At 35.7% G+C, this 20693-nt stretch overlaps 1 protein-coding gene across 2 annotated transcripts in view; it reads left to right on the top strand.

The window, feature by feature from the left end:
• Nucleotides 1-20693, top strand: part of eys (EGF-like photoreceptor maintenance factor) — a 350285-nt gene that overhangs the window by 245805 nt on the left and 83787 nt on the right. For both annotated transcript variants that reach the window (XM_088610149.1, XM_088610150.1), the window contains exon 39: nt 1445-1621. In XM_088610149.1, coding sequence (XP_088466275.1) covers nt 1445-1621 — 177 coding nt within the window. The remainder of the gene's footprint in view (nt 1-1444; nt 1622-20693) is intronic.

Genomic DNA, 20693 nt, shown 5'->3' with positions numbered 1-20693 from the left:
ATTAATAATAATTGCTCACACTTATATAGCGCTTTTCTGGACACTCCACTCAAAGCGCTTTACAGGTAATGGGGACTCCCCTTCACCACCACCAATGTGCAGCATCCACCTGGATGATGCGACGGCAGCCATAGTGCGCCAGAACGCTCACCACACATCAGCTATCAGTGGGGAGGAGAGCAGAGTAATGTAGCCAATTCATAGAGGGGGATTATTAGGAGGCCATGATTGGTAAAGGCCAACGGGAAATTTGGCCAGGACGCCGGGGTTACACCCCTACTCTTTTCGAGAAACGCCCTGGGATTTTTAATGACCACAGAGAGTCAGGACCTCGGTTTTACGTCTCATCCGAAGGACGGCGCCTGTTTTACAGTATAGTGTCCCCGTCACTATACTGGGGCATTAGGACCCACATGGACTGCAGGGTGAGCGCACCCTGCTGGCCCCACTAACACCTCTTCCAGCAGCAACCTTAGTTTTTCCCAGGAGGTCTCCCGTCCAGGTACTGACCAGGCTCACACCTGCTTAGCTTCAGTGGGTTGCCAGTTGTGAGTTGCAGGGTGATATGGCTGCTGGCAACCTGCTTGGTTCTTCCTGGGTCTCCTATCCTCCTTACTTTATGGAAATTGCCCTTATCCATGTGGGCCAAGCTCACTAAATCTAATCACTTAATAAACATCCTTTTCTAATTCTAATTATTGGGTGTCATTATGCCCCGTGAACTAAGGTTTTTAATTTAATCAATGTCAATGTCTCCAAAACCTTAAATGCAATCATAATAAGATTATTAATTATTAATAATAATTGTTATTATTATTTGTAAATGATAGATAAAGCTGTTCTGTGATGATGTTCATTGAATGATAGAATAAACAGAATCAATTAAGTAATCCTTCAATGTCCATAACATCCCTTTTTATTTGACTTACAGTAGGCCCATCATTAAGCCCACATGATCCTTTTGGATTGTTTCTGCTTTTAGCCAAATAAATATAGTAGATATAGTAGAATATATATATAATATAGTAGAATGTTTTATGGTGAGATTATTCAGGAATGAGCACAGACATTTGTCTTCTTAATGTGAGGTATCAGTTCCTTAGTAAACCCCTCAATAATAAATATTGTAGCCATAACAATTTCTTATAACCATCTGCAATGACACCATTATTTTTAGGCAATTTAGTTAGTTTATCTTTGCTGTTTTTGTAGTAATGCTACTGTAAAGCATTTTTTGCAAAGCTTCCATCACTATATTCTTTTTCTTAACATTTTTACTGTACATACAAATCTCTTTCAGATCAAGTAGATATGTCAGCATTAAATTAAATTAATCATAAAATTGTTACTTAATGTGCCAGGAAGTAAATTAGTGAAAGAGGCAATGTTAAATATGTATTTAACTGTCTATGCTTTAACTTTGTGTTGTTGTTTATCCTTTCAGATACAGCAGTATTTTTCCCATCTTTTAATGGAAAGTCTTACATGGAGATCCCTTCACCTCTGGCTCTGCTGAAGCACGGCACTGACAGTGACCCCCCGTTATCTCCAGATGCAGAAAACCCTGTTACCCTTTACATCACAGTGAAAACAAATGCTTCACAGGGCACCATACTTTACAGTGAGTACAAACATGGTCTTGCATTGTGTAGTTTGGTCTTGTAGCCTATATTCCAATTGTTATCCTCCAGAAAAGCATACAAGTGTATCCATCTCACATACAGTACCATGCATACATGGACAGAACATATTTTACTAATCCAATAAAATGTAGTTTATCGTTGGACAATATAACATGACAGTAGCAAACAGAAAGAGGCCTCATGAGTAGACATGCTGGTAAAGGCACTCTGGGCACAGAACTGCAGTTCGAGCCTGGTCACATCACTAGCTGAGTGTGTCTGGGATTCCACAAGCAGCGGAGTGCGATTGACTGACAGTCATGGAGAGCAAGGTGGGATTAGTCTTCCTGGACTCTCTCTGAATAACCACAACTGACTATTCCAAACCAGGCAGGTACTGTATAATAAATGTAATTGGGAATTCTAAATGTATAAAAACAGAATAAAAGGCTGATATTGACAGCAGTGAAATGGAGACCTTCAGAAAAAAATGCAAGGATAATCCAAGCTTGGAGCACAGGCATGTTCTAAACTACTTGGTTATTGTTAAAGATTAATACTATGATAGCAACCCCTATAGCAGAAAATGTCTACCCTAAATTACAGTGAATTTTATTTATGTGACCTTTAATTGTTTCTTAAATTGTTAAGTTACATGATCAGGGTTTGCAAAAACATTCTTCAAGGCTAGTCACCATGTTCAGTACGTTTAACGTGAATTAATATGCCTTGTACATAATATTTGAGCAAATATTTTTTACTGATCACAACCTTGAAAAAATATTTTTCAAAGCAGACAGGCAAAAAGCTGCATTTTAAAGACCATTAGCAAGAGATAAAATTAAACAGGAATCTTACTCTCTACACATAATTCTGCCACCTGTACCACATACTGTATAGCTGGATGGGACACTTGGTATTATGCTGCAGGATACCATATAAGACACATTGCTTTTTACCCAGAAAGGAAAAGGAAATGGACATTTCATCAAATAATGTGATGTTAAAATAGTGCTACAGAAACTCCTGAAAGACATTCAGCACCTAGAATAACATCTTTCCCTGGTTCCAATGCACAGTAAAGGACTAGTGGATCAGTGGTTTGAAAGCTATAAGATTAAGGGTTCAGCAAACACAACAATGTTACAGAAATAAAAAATATACAGTATGTTGAGCACAGACACGAGATGTTCATGGCAAAGACATCACAATAAGCAAAATCTGTACTAAGAGCTATGTTTATAAAAATAACGAAACTGAGGATAGTTTGCAAGTTCTGTGTGATTAAGTTATTACTGTACTATGTAAACAAAGGACTCTGTGCAAAGGCAAATAAACAAATTACAGAACAAGCAGACCAATTAAAAGCATCAATCAACACTAGTGATTAACAGCTCAGTTACTGTAGGATGAAAACCAGCAGACACAGGGATCCCTCAGGACCAGGGCTGGGAACCTCTGATCTAACAGAACAACTGTTTAGAAAAATATATGCTCTCAATAAAGAAAACAAGTGACAACAGCAGAGTACCAGTCTGTGCACATGAACAGATGGACTGTAATAAAGAGCTTTTTTTGCTTTCTTTCACCAGTGTTTGCTCGACTGTAATGTCAGGGTCATATTGTATAATGTGGGTTGAGTCTTTGAGGAAGAGCAAGTATGTTTTACATCTCAAATTAAGTCTTTCAAAGCAGCAAAATTCTGGAAAACAATTTAGTAAAATTAAATAATGTGTGAATCCTGGCAAATACATCTTGGTATTTAACATTAAATTAATAATGTTATACTGTATATATGAGATCTATTATGGATTTTTCCAGTTTAGTAATGTACATTTGTAATGGACATTTATGTTTATGAATGAATCAAAAGTTAAACACTTCATCATATTATAGGTGTTGACAAATGTACATAGTTTATACATAGTGATTTTTTATTAAGAAAACATTTAATGTTCTTGTTAGTCAAATGGTGAAAGTACAATGAATGAAGCAGCTTAGGTAAAAAATGCAATTGTTTCCTTTCTCCCTTTATAGTTATACATGACTGACATACAGTACCTATCAGTATATATATAGTTATCACACCAGATACTTATTGGGATGACACATAGGAGAATAATATATTAAATTGTATGTTTAGCATTATCTGTAAGAAGTCTTGAAATTATTTAAAACTGCAGTGTGACTGTAATGAATAAGATTTGTGAGATGTTATTTAGTTTGCTTCAGGATGTCCCGTCCTTTCTAACAATCTCATCTAACTTCATGCTACATTAGGTTTCATTGTATGAGTTTTGGCTGGTGTTGCCTTAAGCTTGTAATGTGTGTTAATACTAGCTCTTGAGATTGGGTGTGGGAGCTTAGTAACCCTGAAAGGGAAATTAATTGCATCTCACAGGAAAATGACCTCTCGTCCTCAAGACCAGGAAACCCAGACATTGTAGGGTTTTATTCAGGTAATAGCCTATGCAGTGATATGGCTCCAAATGAACTAATTTCCACTGCAGAATTCTGCTCAGTTAGCCAACATCAAAGAAACTTTGCTGGTCATACCGAGACTTGCACTATTGTGGTTGATTTAATTGTTTAGTTTTTGTAAGAACTAATTGTGACACAATAAAATAATGTTTTGAATAATATTGTCTCCCATGTTCCTCTTCACCCACCTCTGAAGCATTCCCCAGGTGATAACTCCTTCCTCCCTTGAATTCCTATTCCATCATCCCTTCTCAAGTAGCAACCTCTTCCATCCACAATAGTGGTGCACCCCCTTATGTAGTTTCCTTGTCCCTTCTGTGGCCCAGTGAGCAATGAAGAGCTACATATATACAATGTCAAGAAAGGAAAGGGGCACTGATGTCAGGGGAATGAAAGTGGATGTCGACACAACTGCCAGACTCTGAACAGATACGAAATATTAATAAAAGTAAGGACCAAATAATAAGGACAAAATTTACATTAAGTGAAATTCCAGAGTAAACTAAGTTTTATGTTATCCTTACAGATTACATGTCCTTCTCATCGTGGCCATGAAACAGGAGCGTCAGTGTCAAACCGAACTGTAACTGGACATGATAAATATAATTAAAAATAAATTTGAATGTTTGGTAGTGATAATTCACAAGAGTGCACAATGGGCATACTTTAGTCCAATAGTAGTTGGATGAGGATGAGAGGGAGTGGAGTAGAACTACTAGATAAATGACGTGGGGGAGTACATTCCTTATACTAGAGAAATGTCCTCCTATATAAATGGTTCAGGTGTGTAGTTGCACCAACATGCATAGTCTGCAAAGAAACAAGTAATAGGTTTATTCCATGCTGAAAAGAGAAGAAAGAAAGCACAACGTTTTGGCTGTGAGGCCTTCTTCCTATATAAATGTCTCAGTTGTTTTCAGATTATGGTACTGAAATTAATTAGCACAGTTGCATGTAAGAATAGATTTTGAACACCTTTAACTAGTTAAACTAGTTACTATTTAACCAGCTTAACTAGTTGTATGTTTACAAGTAGAATCATGTGTCTTTCAAGATGTAAAAGCCAGCAAAGCACATTTGCACCATTTAATTTTACATTCCAAAAGCAGGCTACAAAATAATTCAAATGTCCAATTTAAAACAGAGTGAGAAAAATCAAGTGATAAAAATAGGATATTGTTAACAAAGGCACTACTGCATATTTTTATTTCTGAAAAAGAAGTATTGAATTAGTGCTTGTGTGGGTTTGTCAGTGCAATGACGAGTATGGAGAGAGAGCCCTGAGGAGTGTGTAGAGACCCTGGAGTGCCCTGGAGCTGGGGTTCCACTCCTCGTCCTGAAACGCCACTCACCTGCTGGCTTTTGTTCAGCTCCACGACTGAATGTTTTATTACTGTCATAACAGACGTCATTTGAACTGTTTTAGTCTCTTAAACATGTTCAAAGTTGTCTTTTAAGTATTACATTTCATAAGTAAAGTAAAATCCCAAATGAATGAGTCAGAAAATCTTTACAAAGATTCCAATCAAGCAACTTCAATTCAAATAGGTCCTTAACCCATCTGAAAAACAGCAGGTATGTGGTCCTACAGGATCAGGAGTGGGAACCCCTGCTTTAGAGAACCATCACTGAGGGATTTACAGCTAGCATCTTGATCATTTCTTATGAACTCAGTCCCTAAACTCATTTGTTCTGACACCAGACAGTAGTCTCATTCCACATGATCAAAGGCTTTTTCAGCATCTGAAAGAACGCTTGAAGATGGAGTTCTGGTATGAATGATGTGAAGGAATCGGCGAACATTATCTCTCGTTAGTTTCAAGTGTCAAGTTAGTGTCAAGCATTTTGGCACATAGTTTAGTATTTGAATTTATTAAGGGCAGGAGGTGATAGATAGAGCATGTAGGGGAGTCCTTATCTTTTTTCCGTTAAAAAGAAGTAACGGTATTGATGTCTGTTGTAAAGGAATCACTCTCTATTGCAGCCTGCATCTTCTCAAACAGACATTGCCCTGGCTGATCCCAGAAGGTGAGAAACAACTCAAACCAGGAAGCTTGCCTGTTTATAGAGCCTTTTTGAGCTCATAGATATCAGATGTAGACAAATCAGAGCACCACGAGCAGCTGAGTTACTTCAAGAGAGAAGCTGCAGTTGAATGTCTTCAAGAAACTTTTTACATCTGTCATGGGATATCAAATTGGGCTAAAAGTAGTAGAATTCAAAGAGATTTTAACATTTTATTGTCAATTAAAGTTGGTTCAGAAGCTGTTACCTCTCAAATAGAGGGAATACTTGCAAAGTTTTCATTGTTGTGGAGTCTAATAAATAAAAATCAAATCACCCAAAACATTTTTCACTGTGGCTCTGCTGCTTTGTGGCTTTTTCAGACTGGCTCTGTCTGCTGACAGAAATATAGGAATATATACATACTGTATGTAAGTTGGTAAAGAAAACAAAGAAGACAGGATATTACACAAAAATTATGGAGCCTAATTGAAGACGAACCTATCACTGTGTGTCATAAAAAATATGCTGGAATTCAAAGTAAAAATTAAATATAACGTTTTTTGAATCACACAGATATGTATGGATTTAACTTTACAGGTTCTCTTTTTAACAATGAAAAATGTTTTGATTGATTTGATTATCAAAGAAAAATTAATTATTTGTAGGTTTGTGGATTTTGTGGCACATAGTTAAATATTTTATTAAAAATATCTGAGCATTCCCTTTCAATATACTGCACTGATGTGTAATAGAAAAAACATACATTGCTCTACTGGTATATTAACATCAGTAGTTCAGCTCTTTAATGTTAATTCAGCCATGGTACTCCTAAGGTAAAACAAAATAAACACAAAGTTTTCAAGTTTATTCATTTTTTTCTTGACAGAAATTTCTAAAAAGCCAAAGAAAGAAATAAAATCAATGCAGTAATCATGGTTGAATGTTTCCCTTTTTGTTCACAGATCTAGTTGTACTTAATTGTGTTAGGGAAGGAAATAATATGACATGAGGGACATAGACCTATAAAATTCAACCTTAAAAACAGCAATTAGCAGGAGTGTTTGAAGAACATTGATCTCTGCCTGAAGAACATTGATCTCTGCCCAGCCTGGATCACTTCAGACATGACACACGGCTGCTTCTCTGTGTCTGTGCAAAAGTGCTTAAAGCTAGCATATGGTATCTTGTCTAGAAAACTTAAGGATCACATCTAAGACCATTTCAGATGTTTTAAGCAATATGCCATTATCCACTGCAAAACAATAGTCAAATTATTCTTAGCTAGGTATCAACTCAGGGTTTTCACAGCGTTTAGGTGGTCAATCTAAACTGTATCCATTAATTCAATGGTAAAGCAATTTCTGTGTAATGAGGAATATTAAATTATACTATTCCTCATGCCTCCCTAACAAAAGAGAAACCTCCGATATCAAATTCTCATGCCTCGGTCCACAGGGAGTAATCTCCAAGAATAACGGCAAAACTGGTCTTCATCAATCGATCCTAACTGTGATATCAGATGTTTCGAGCTCCGTTGTCATTTGATTTCAGTGTGTTTTGTCCACGTGATCTGACCAAAATGGCATGCTTACTTCTGTGTCTAATAATGCATTTACAATTAACTCCATCTTACCTTAACAATTGCATGTGTTTACATATTTCACTTAATATAGCTAGGAGGAAGAAATGCCTTTCTTCTGTAATAATACCCCTCATATGCCCCCCCCCCCCCCCCCCCACACACCACCCCGGATTTGCTTTAAATGAACATACTTTGGTGATAATAAGGAAAGATTTTTTAGCACTCCTGCAAATGGACTAATGTGAACTCATGTGGATTACTAAACATTACATTTCTTTATGAGGTGGGTTTACTGTTAAATGTTGTATGTACTGAGAATATGTTGAGAAATAATAACATATTCTTAAGGCGTGCCACATGACTCCTATCATTAAAAAAGTGTTTCTAACTTTTTTCATTCTCATTTAATTCTGTTGGTCACACTGTCACTCTAGTCCTGTGTGTTATTAGTTTAGGGATGGAAAGTGAATCTGTTATGTAAGATTCTCAGTACAATCTGGAACATTAGACAAAATGAATTAGTTCTCCAGCTCAGTTTGAATTGTGACGATGATTAATGTAGGGAATTGAACAGAAATCTGATATGTTAGCTTGGTCTTCCAGTCTGTCCTAGGCAGCGTTATTGCTGAACAGTAACCAATGCTCTTATTGCTGAATGAAAGGCAATCCCCTCATTCTTCCCCTAACTTTCCTTTTATCTGTTCTCTTGGAGTTCTGCTACTCCTACTGTTTGGACTTTTAAAATTTCTATTCAGCCATCCATTTTCTCACCACTTTGTCCAGTACAGGGTCGTGGTGTCCAGGCAAACAATGGGCGGAAGGCAGGATACACCCTGGACAGGACACCAGTCCATCGCAGGCACACACAGGCACAGACGCCCACAGCAGGGCCAATTTTTCCAGAAGCCTAATAACTGCCAGGTTGTCTTTGGAATTTGGAAGGAAACTAGAGCACATGGAGGCAACGCATGTGAATACAAGGAGAATATACAAACTCCCTGCAGATAGCACTCAGCACTCCAGGAAGTTAATACAGGGCCCCAGCACTGTGAAGCAGCAATGCTGGTCACTGTGCCACCATGCTGCCACCTTTTTCAATTTATTCTGGTAAAAATATATCCATTTACACTACTCACATGTTTACTGGTAATTCTCTTCCTGACCAACCAATTTCCAAGTGATCAACTCAGAAAAAAAATATTGAGATGTAAAATCAGATTATTTTTATAAGCAGGAAAAAAACAGGGTAAGGGAGAAACTTACTCAGCTCAAATTCACTTGGACTGTAAGTATCTCCTCTTGATTTAGTAAGGGGTTTAAGGAATGAGAAGCAACTTTATTCCTGGACTTGAAATAGAAATCTGTGTTCCGGCAAGAGTACTGTATGTTCATTGTATGAAATGAAACAGACAGGTCATTATACAGTAGTATAATGTAGCTCCATTGGCAATACCAGTTTTTCACCCATATTTTATACTTGTGTACACATCGATTATTTTTACTTTTTCCAATCTGGAAGCAGTGCAGTGTCTATGCATTCATCATTTCAGGACCCTTTTCAGTTTGACTCTACACGACACAAATGTTATAAAATATCTACACAAGCTGAAAAAATAAAACTGAGAAGAATTAAGAAATTTAGTAAACTTGCTGAAATATACAGAACAAAAAATGCGTAATGATTGTGATGTTAAGTATTCAGCAAGTGGAGGGAAAATAAAGTCACTGATCTAATTTTTTTGGCTTCAATGTTTGTTTTTCTTTCACCTTATTTTAACTTTATTGTTTTTGGTCCATAATGTCTAGAAAGATTAAGGAGAAACAGTTAAAAGTGATAATAGTGTCTAAGGCAAAGGATTAGAATGGATGTTAAAATGCAGATTATGAAGCATTTAAAAGCAGTATTAGAGCTACTGTATTGCCAATTACTCTCATATATCAACCAGTAAATCAAGAAGGTAAAAAACTCTGCCATTGAGAACACTGTTATAATAACCTCTTTCAGTGCAGTTTCTTGGAGTGCTTGCTCTGATTAAATCGCTAGTATCTGGTAGTCTTTTTTTCACAATGTTTGCAGTTGCTGGATGGATTTGTGTTAATCAGCTGGTTATAAGACCAGGTTATGGTTATGGACCTATAAGATATCTTAAAAGTGGAAACAAAATCATTTGAATTATCACAGATTTTGGTGATAAAAATCAGGTACCAAAACAAGCTTCTACACAAGCAAATTATAAAATTAATGATTTCACTTAGGGATTACTGAGTATTACGTAGCTCGTGTTCTTTTATTCGCTTGCCCAAAAGTAGATAAAAAAAACAAATGTTTATTACAATATATAAAACATAGCTACTGTATACAACTCACATCTTTCACTGCTGTATGCAGATTTACAGTTCAGTCAATTATAGCCATTTTCTTTAGCCATAGAAAGTTCAGAATTTAACCTGCAGAATTTAAAGACAATAAAACATTTACAGACAGAAGAGGAACCCAGGCATCCTAATTAAATTTATTCTGCCCAAGACTAAATCTCTCTCTCTAAAGGGATACTCACAGATGAATACAGTAGGAACAGATTTTCCTATTCTAAACTAAGGCATCAGCAATGTAAGAGAGACATTTTAGCTTGCAGATTCCACAATAAAGGAAATCAGAATTTCCAAATTAGACAACATGCCCTCTTATATAATAAAGCTCAGATTCATACTCACCATTTAGATTAGCAAGACAGAATTTCATTTTACATCTGATTGGAAAGGAACATTTTTCTCAGCATAAGTTTTTAACCAAATAAGGATGATGATATTTCCTCTTCCTGTCGTTTCTTATATTTTGTTCTTGCTGTCCTTTCTATATATCTGTTCCCATATTTATGCTATGGTCCATTACTATGGTGATTAGCTTAATGACCTCACCTGTAATGAACTAGTCACTGTTGAATATTTATGTTTCCATATAACTGTTTTAATGATCTGACAGTGATCCTTTGGCAAATGTGATATTTTGGCAACGACAGCTGCGTAAATATGTGCTAATTCCAATTGAACCAAACCCTCCCAGGTCACAACAGAATTATCTAGATTCCCTGCAGAAAACATGATGTTCTGACTCAAAAGTGTAGTCTTGATACTGTTCTGGAAGAATATTTGTTTTGTACAAAACGCTACTCCTTGGTAAGGAACTAGTAAAGGTTTTTTTCCATCCTAAAAAGAGAAGAAAGGAAATGCAACGTTTTGGCTGGGACACCAGAAGAAGGCTCCACAGCTGAAATGTTGTGTTTCCTTTCTTCTCTTTTCAGCATGAATAAACCTTTACTTGTTCCTTTGCAGCCTACGCATGCTGACGCAGCTCCCCACCTGAACTACTCCTTGGTAGACCTGTCAAACAATTATCGGAATTTTCATTTTTAATTTTGTTAATTTAAATTAATAAAAATATTATATTTTATATTTGGAATTTCTCTTAATTTTTTTTAAGTTTATATATTTTGATAACTGTAAGATAAGAAGTACATACTCCCATTCTTGAAATATTTTAATTAAAATACTTGGAAAAGCAATCTACAGTATAAGACAAAGTGTTAAGATTGTAAAATCTACAATTTCAAAATAAAATGTGATGGCAGATTGAATTAACAGCTGGAGACTCTAAACTGAAAAAATATATATACTGAACATAGAAATACCGAAGGCCATATTTAATTAAATGTTTTAAAAGTATGTATGAGATTCATTGGACTGATTGCATAATTCCTGATGAATTTATCATCTTGAATCCTTAAACTAGGGATTAATCCTTAAATACTTATATTAAACTTTAATGCCTTATAATTTTATTATTAAGTTGGTTATTATTTTGTATTCAATAAGTGTGCAGTGATTGAAGACAATGTTTTCTCACCTAAGATGTTGGTTTAAAAGCATATTAACTGCTTGTTTAAAACCTGGATAAAGTGATTATCATATGGTGTTGAAGTGTATGATGTGTTGTTTTGGGTTAATAAAAGGTAATGATGGCATAGTCATGAGAGCTGCAAGGCACATTAAATCAAAATAAATGTGTCTTTCAGGGAATTTGGAAATCTTTAGGAAGCTAGAACGATTAGTTCACAGCAATCAAGTTTAGTATTCTTGTACCTCTTTACCTATACCATTACATTAGTCACAGGTTCCCACAATGTCTTTCTGTTGTACAGTAGGTGTCAGTGCTCAGTAATGTATTTTGGATTCACAGATCTGTACTTAATGATTAGTCCACATTTTAGATGCAGTTGTTTTTTGGGAATTGTCATTGTATTCCTGAAACTTTGTGGATATTTATTCTTTCAAAATATTTCTCAGAACATTACTAATGTAAAGTGTATGTGTTAAATAATTATACAAGAAGAAAACCAAGCACTCAGGACTAATACAGTAGTTTTAATAAAATATTTATCAAACAAAATTACAGAAAAGATTAAAGAATCACGGTTTTGTGTGGCGGTATAGCATAATTAAATTGGAACACTAGAAAACCTTTGTCCTAAACATCAGGTGTGAATTTATTAGTTTGTTAATATATTTATACAATGTGCATAGAATAAAATATTATTTCAGTGCACATCCACAATAAACAAATATTCAAACATGAATGATATTTAAAATTGGCCTCCATTATTCTTAATTTATTTGTCTAATGCTTTTATCCATAGTGACTTACAGTTCTACCCATTTAAACAGCTGGGAATTTTACTGAAGCAATTATTTGCAAAGTTATTATCAGGAAAATGACAAAATCTTTTTCGAAGCAGGTGCAATGACATTTTATTAAGCACACATGACGTACACAAGGTAAATTCATTATACTGATTAGCATTTATAACCAACATGATTAATTAACACGGGGTGTGCTCTAAAGGTCTCAGGCGAGTAGCATGTGTTGCTGCTGTACCACTGGAACATCCGAGATGCATGCTTTCCACCAGGTTACAGGTACTGTCCTGTGGGATGTGAATCCATTCATTTGATAGAGCAGGAGTATCCAGTCCTCGTCCTGGAGGGCTTGTGCATCTTAGGGCTTTCAGTCATAACTTCATAACTTTTTAAGTACAGAGGTGGCATGAAGGCTCCAACATCCAAGAACATTCCTCTGTGATTGTCACTCTCTTGCAATGATGAGGCAGTTTATTTATCTGAAGTATATTAAAATACTTGGAAAAAGGCTTACACTAATTTATGCGGTGCATTGACTATATTTATATGACAGTGATCGCTCTTAAAAATATATTGATGACTAATTCATCCTAGCAATTCTAGTTCTACTTGTAGTGAAATAAACAAGGTGGATATATATATGAATATATATCTTATATATCTGAAAATTTAAACCTTGCATGTTAATATAGCCTTGATATTCCTAAAGTAAATTGTTCCTGCACCACAGAGAGAATGTTACTCTTCACAAGACATGGTTTCATTTATTCTCACAGAGTAAATTATGTAGTTTAAATTTCTCAAAACGTCTGTCCACATTCTCGTTTGTCCTCTTATGATCCCTGCAGTTATGTGGGTATGTAGTACGTTTGATTGCTTCGCTAGGCCCTGATTGATTTATGTCGCCTTTGCTAGATGCTCTGAGCTGATTTCAAAAGACTGAACCTCCAAATCAATACTTCCAGGAGTTATTTTTCTCTTACGGTTCCTAGCTTCAGACGTGATGCAGAACTGTTGATAGTGTGTGTGTGTGGTGGGGGGGGGTTAAAGGTATTGGTGGCCTGCAGTGGACTTAAGACAGAATACTGTTTTAGAGGAAATGTGTTGTGATTCTGTGAAGCAGAAGATGGAGGGTGTTCTTCATATGAAAACAATTGGCTATTTCATTCATACGTACACAAATCATACGCTTAGCTCTGCCACTTGACTTGACTTTAGATACATACAGCAATAATGTGAAAGTTACCACATACTTATAAACCTTTTCACCACAAGCACTTTGAAATTTCAAAATATCACACTGATTAAGAAATATATCTTAGTGTCCTTTTCAGGGTTATCACATTACCATTCAAAATAGATATAATCCACCTTGAGCTTTCTAACACATTTTGTAACAGGCTTATTGCACTAATCACTTACTGAAGAAAGGACTGCATGGCAGTGAAGAATTTATTTTTTTCTTGGCTAACCATAAATTGTTAAATCACTTTGTTGTCTGTGCAGTTTCATGAAATCCTTGATTTGTGGAATCTATTCCCTCATGTTCCTCACAGGTATGCCATGATGAGCTCCAAAAAAAGTACTTTCTGTTACAACATGTTCTTTACATGCTTGGTTGTCCTCCACTATTTTTTTCTTTTGATTGTAACTGGGTAACAATACTTTCTGTTGTGCATTAACACTGCATTGCAGTCTACCCTACCTTTTCCTTTAGCGAAAGCTACAACATAAGATTCAGATTTTGAATATTCATGAAGGCTTTTATTTGCTGTCTTCCATGTTTTAAAATGAGAATTCGAAATGTCAATTCACTGTAAGGCCAATTGCCAAATGCTTTGCAATAAAATAAGATAGATTTGATATCATGTTTACTGTATTCAGGACATTTCTACTTGTCATACCACATTTGCCTTAAGTTTCTGCTTTTGTTCCCTAAGACATTGGTTAGAAAGTCAGTTTCTAGCTTATACAGGCTTTTTCAATATATCATAAATCTGCATCTGGTCCAATGAAAGTCTTTTTAACAAATACTGCAGCTGCTCTCATCTCTGCATGAGCCTTTGAATCTGGACAATCTCATTGCTGTTAACTTCATTATTCTGACCTTCAGATGAGCTGGGCTCAGTTCCTGATGTACTGTATGTGGTACTGATTTAGAATTTTCGTCTAAAACAAATCCAAACTTGTCTTTATGCCATTACTTATAACAGCAACATTAATTATTTGGATGGTATTCTATACTTTCCTCAATCTACTTTTCAGATTGCGAATGAATTTTTGAATGTGCACTCCTGCTGACAGAAAAATCGAGAGTCACGCGAGACGCCACTTGGCTATGTTTATATTTCAAAGTCATTAAACTACTGTGCACTGAACTCACACAAATTAACAAATTCCTTAAATAGCGTAAAAATATAGACAGCTTGGCATAAATATGGAGGAATATTTGACCCTGCATTTCTCCCATATTTCACCAATGCCTATTTATATCAAGTGGCACAATGCCTGAAACTCTTAATTTCCTTTTCTAAGAAATTGATTAACACTGAAATCATTGTGGCAAGACTTTTGAGAATCTCTGTGCTTTTGCTTTCTGTGGAAAAATCAGTTTTACCTTGTGACATGTCCAGGTCCAGGCCAACAAATACGTGGCTATGAGGTTAGAAATACACCCTACTACCTTTTTTTACAGTGTGGGGAAAGTCAAAACAAAAAAAGCAATAGCTTAAGATGTTCATTGAATTCCTGCCTAAACATCTTCATGAAGCCCCTGCCTAACACAGGCCACAAAACAAACAATTTTTAAAACTCTTTCTACAAGATTCTTCACCAAATTCCCAAAAAGTTCTCAAAACTCAGTTTCTTTCCCAAAAACCTCACAAGGTTCCTCCAGTCACTGGTCAGTCCTTTTGTCCTCCAGACAACAGACATCATTCTACTCACTGGCTGACTCTGGAAAGGGCCTTTTACTGTTTGTTTATATTCACCTTTACAATGGGCTTCCTGGTCCGGTGACCAAGCAGCAGCTCATACTGAGGCTGTGCTCTTAGAACCTGTATAGAAAACACCAGGAAGATGCATACTACCTTGCAAAATCAACCTCTTGCAATGATAGTCATTTTGTTGAATTACTTTTTTTTGTTGAATTTTGTTGAAATGCTTTATCTAAACCAAATGGAGTCGCCGGCGTCTGCAGCACACTAAAGCATACAGTACATAAATTATAATCGTCAAGTTAAAAATTATAATAGTCAAGTTATTTTTTATTTTTTGTGATCTCCAATATCTTAAAACAAAACACGAAACTGGAACAGACAAAGTATTTTTTTCACTGTAGTAAAGCTTTTATAAGGGACTGTCATCATAAACCGATAATAACAACAATATCACACACCAAAATGTGATCTCAAAATCAAAAGCTGGGCAAATAACTTGATTATTTACGATTATAATTTATTTATGCTTTGGAGTGCATCACTTAACAAAAAGCAACATCATAGACAAGGGACAAAACACTTTGCAAAGCACTATATGTTCTTAAGTCACTTCTGTAGAATTGAGGAACATTGGCATTTCAGGATAAATTTGAGGAAAGTTCACTTCATGAAAATTTTAAATTTATTGTATGAGCTTGAAAAATAAGTTTCTTCCATTTTTATTTTCTCTATATAACAGCTTTTAATCAAATTGCAGTTAAACTTTGTAGAGCCAATTTTATCATTCAGAGACTACTAATCTGGCAGGAAATCAGACTCTACAGTATGCTGCCCATCATTGTGGCCAGCCATGTGCTGCCAGCCCTCAATTAGAAGGTTATGAGCATGAATCACATGAAAAACATTCCTGTCTTGTCCATGTACAGTCGATTAGCCAGTCAACCTCTTGGTAACGCACAAAATCCTCAGCTTTCTTTGTTACTTAGTGAAATCTGTTTTCTCGCCTACTGTCCTCTGTAATTGTATTGTTTATTTGTTGGAGTTGTCATGTTTGTAGCCAGTTCCCTTTTGCCAGGTAGTTTTGGGGTTCACTCTGTTTTGTAGAGCATACTGTAGTGCGCATTACATACTACATGCCCTGAGAAACTGGCAGATGGTAGAAATTCACAAAATACAACACATTTTGCTCATCAGTCTCTAAGAAGCCTGGTCTCTGGTGCACAAACCTAAAATCATCTAAAGCACTTCTCTTCCTTGAGGCTTAAAATATGGGCTCTCATTCTTATGCCCGATTTAGATCATTTTAAAACTTGTCTTTTGCAAATGAGTCTGTTATTTGGTGTGTAAAATGAGCTGCCTCAGGGTCACATTTTCTCAAGTGTGAACACTTTCCCAAAATGAAAAGGAAGCCTTGGGCTGACCTAAATATAGGTCACCTTTTTGAAGTGTCCCGTGCTTTATGATTCCAGAGCCAACCTAATGTACAGTACATGGGTGCACACAGCCAGCTCAGGGCAACCTTTTCATATTATACCAAAGACAACTTGTTAGTAACATCCCCAACTTGTCTGACAACAATAGAAAACAATGTCAATTTAACACTTTTAACAACATTTAACAACATTACTTGTTGCATAATTAAAAAAACAAACAAACACTTGACTGCTGGAAATGTTTATTTTTTTTAATGAATTTGGAATCAACTTATTATTTTTGTGATACAGGATGTCCCAATTACTGTATATCTGCCATAATTTATATGATCAAACAAAGACTGTTAAAGACAACCACAAATGTTTTCAATTATATTTAAGTGCAAACATGGGTGTCTTCTCATTTTCTGGTTTCTGAACAATTTGGATTTTCTATGGCCGAAAGTGAAGATTTGTATAGAGCATGCATGCACCACATGTTCTGCTAACACCACATTCTGCTGAAATGCAATGGACTTTGTGCTCTCCCTGCAGCTAGAACAGCAATGTTTTCTTCTGATCTCACTGTGGGATGGCTTAGGTACTCAGATGTACGAACACTTCCTGTTTCACAGAATGTCTCAGCTAAGGAGATAATGGTATAAAATCTTTGTGTTGTAGTTCCTGTCTGTAAACTCTTTGAGTAGCAACAACACTGAGCTTAACAAGTTTAATTTGATTTGGCAAATCGTAATGATCCAACATTCAAATTTCTAAGGACTCACTTGTGAAGGTCAAAGTGGTCATAAATTGTGGTTTTTTGCACCTTGGCTCATTGCTGTGGCAATCACAAACACACAGGGAAGAACGAGGAAGTATAATCAGATCCCACTGACCCACACACCTTCAAACAGCAATCCTTAACACATCACAGGCATCACAACCCCGTTCTTCCACTTACAGATGGTGGTGGACACATCCAGTTTGTATTAAAGTGCAATGAGAGGCTTTCTTGTTGACACAGACAGCATTGAAATATAGGTGTTCCTGCACTATTAACAGTAACTCCTAGTAATATGTACTGTTATTGCATATAATACTGAAACTCATTTAATATAATATATATATATTATCTATAATATCTACAGCATATACAGTAGATATAATATAACATTGCAACTGAGTGTAATACATATTTGTTCCTTTAGAAGCTAGTGTATAATGTTTACAAAACTCCTCTGATTCTTGAATGTGTTGTTGGAGAGTATTCTACAGTTCTCTAACCCCAGTCCTGTATGTTTTATGGGTTGCCATTAAACATCCATTTTTCGAAGACCTGGAACAATTTATCTTCATACTGTAAGGTAAACAACCTATTTTTTTAAATTAATCAATTGAGAGATAATTCAGGACAAAAATAAGTTACCTCAGTCAAATTAATTGAATAAATTGCTTGCTTAATTGATCAATTACTCACAAGAGTTTCTTATTTTCAGAAAACAGTTCATTCAAGGTGACCTTTAAGGTTACTCTGATTGGGGTTTTCCGGGACCAGGGCTAGAGATCGCTGTGGGTAATCTCTACATTTATACATTATTTCACATATTATTCATTCAGCATTACACAAACAAATGGGTCCAAATAGGATTTCATCTAAACTTGCTGGAAGATTGTGTGTTATTGGGGTTCTGACCCCCTAATTGAAAAATTGTCGTATCAAATGCATTATCTCATTGGGCACTCATCTTGTTTTTGTTTTAAGTGATACTTCTCAGCACCAAACATTTTAAAGGAGAAAATTAAAAATAAATGAAACTGAAATAAAAACTGAAAGGTTTAAAGGGAAACCACCACATAAACATCAGTATGTTAGGAATAACAAGACCCAGAAATGAAGTGTCCTGAAAGGATTATGGTGTTTAGTGTTTGACTAAGTGTTTAGCCAAAATTTGTCTTAACCCACTTGACTGATGTCTCAACAAGTGGTCTCAACTTTTCCCATTATGCCCATATTTACATTACATTTATGTTTGGTAAATGCTTTTTGTCAAACATTAGGCTGGCCACTTCACTTCAGCATTGATTTCAAAACTCTAACTGCTGTGAATGAGTGTAAAAAAATGTCAACATAAATTATGAACCAGTTGAGGGTTGAATCATTGAAGAAGCAGATGTATCCAAGGATTGATTAATTAACTACAGACAGCCAAGCCAGCAAGATGGGCTAAATAACTGACTCTGATTAATTTGTTTTTAGGTTTGCAAAACTACTATTCTAAAGCTTGTGTAATCAGTGGAAAGGTTCAGTGGAAAGGTAGCTTGTTGAAAATAAACATTTTGACATTCTTTTCTGGCATAAAACAGGTATTTCAAGCTCTTTTTGAAAATAAGTGGAAAATGTAAATTAACCACATTATTGTTTTAGGTTTTTTTGTCTTCTGATGTAGAAGTTGGATTTGTCAGACAGCAAAGCATTCTATCAACTTGATAATAGCAAAACGATTTACAAAGTCATGGTGTGTGGTGGCAAATACAAGCATTGGCAAACACACAATAGCCCTGTGGTGTACTTGATTCCTCAATGAATTAAACACACAGGAGCTTTTTAGCATGAAGGTTTTCTCTAGTTGTTTCTCAATGTATATGAATCTTTGAAGTATGAATTGCTGAGGGGCCACTGGAGCGACAGGAATTAGGAGTTATTTGTAGAAACTCTTCACATCACAGACCTGCCTCTGTGTCTGTGCACACCCACTCTGCAAGAATCAGGCCAAACACTAATCCTTATATTTTGCACAGGGCACATGAAAATAACTGAATGCACAACTAAAAAAATAGGGCCTGGACTTTTCAACCCTGCATGTGAATCTTCTAAGTATCTTTTCACCGGCCAAGATTCTCCTGTGCTGATATGTTGTCTAGTCTCAGACAATTTATTTTTTTAGACTGCATATTTTTCACACATTCTGAACACTTGGGTAAAACAAATGCAGTTTAATTGAACATTACTCATTGGGGTTCCCATGCAATGTCCAGATTTATGACATTAAGACAGCAGAAAGTAAGTGTTGATAGTCAAAAATGCTTTATAGAACTTAGAAAATAAATTCATATCATTAGTACTGTGAATAAGGTGAAGCTGCTAAACATTTTCAAAGGTTTGACATTTTGTGTGGTGTGGTATCTAATTTTGTTCCTTTATTTTTGTTTTTTTTCTGCATTGCTTTGTACTGTAAATGTTGGTCTCAAGGTGTGGCCAGGAGTTCTGAAGTGTTTATACCCTGCATGTCCGATGTGCTCTTCTGCCAAATATACCTTGAGCAGTTTACAGTTGTTTTGTACTGTTTACAAGTAAGTAGTAAGAGCTCAGCCTGCTCACTCACTTCCATAAATGGTCCTTTTTGAACATTAGGAATTGAAAAACTCCAATGAAAATCACAAAGAACTAAAGGTCTTTTCAGTGTTGCCATGTAGTTGAAAAAATAAATTTATTGTGCCCAATTATTTTCAGTCAGTTTACTCTGCTGAGGGTCACAGTTCAACTAAATATTTCTGCATCTAATATGTGGTTATTGTAAAGGAAAAACGTGGTTGACTTTACAGAAGGATGACTTACCTGACAAAAATAAATGAAATAGAATATTTTCATTTGTATACTTATGCAAAGGGAATCATACACAGATAGGTAGAGGAGTAACGTTGTGTGATTTTGTTTTGACCACAAGAGCTCTTTTTGACGGCAGAATTCATTAGATTCATCATACTGTAATTCACTTTCTTTTTGTGTATTGGCGCTTTGTTTCCTATTATCATCACAAAACACTTTCACTTGGAACACAGTGCTTCAGCATGGTACACTAATAGACCAGAATTAAAGATGGGAAGGAGTCTAATCTAATACGTACTTGAAGCTGGGAGCAATTTTCCTTTTTTATTATTAGCAATTAGTGGTGTA

This window comes from Lepisosteus platostomus, chromosome 17 (genome assembly GCF_059453375.1).
Source record: "Lepisosteus platostomus isolate fLepPlt1 chromosome 17, fLepPlt1.hap1, whole genome shotgun sequence".
NCBI classification, from domain to species: domain Eukaryota; kingdom Metazoa; phylum Chordata; class Actinopteri; order Semionotiformes; family Lepisosteidae; genus Lepisosteus; species Lepisosteus platostomus.
The sequence above is the reverse complement of the archived record's forward strand: the minus strand, read 5'-3'. Positions and strand labels throughout refer to the sequence as shown.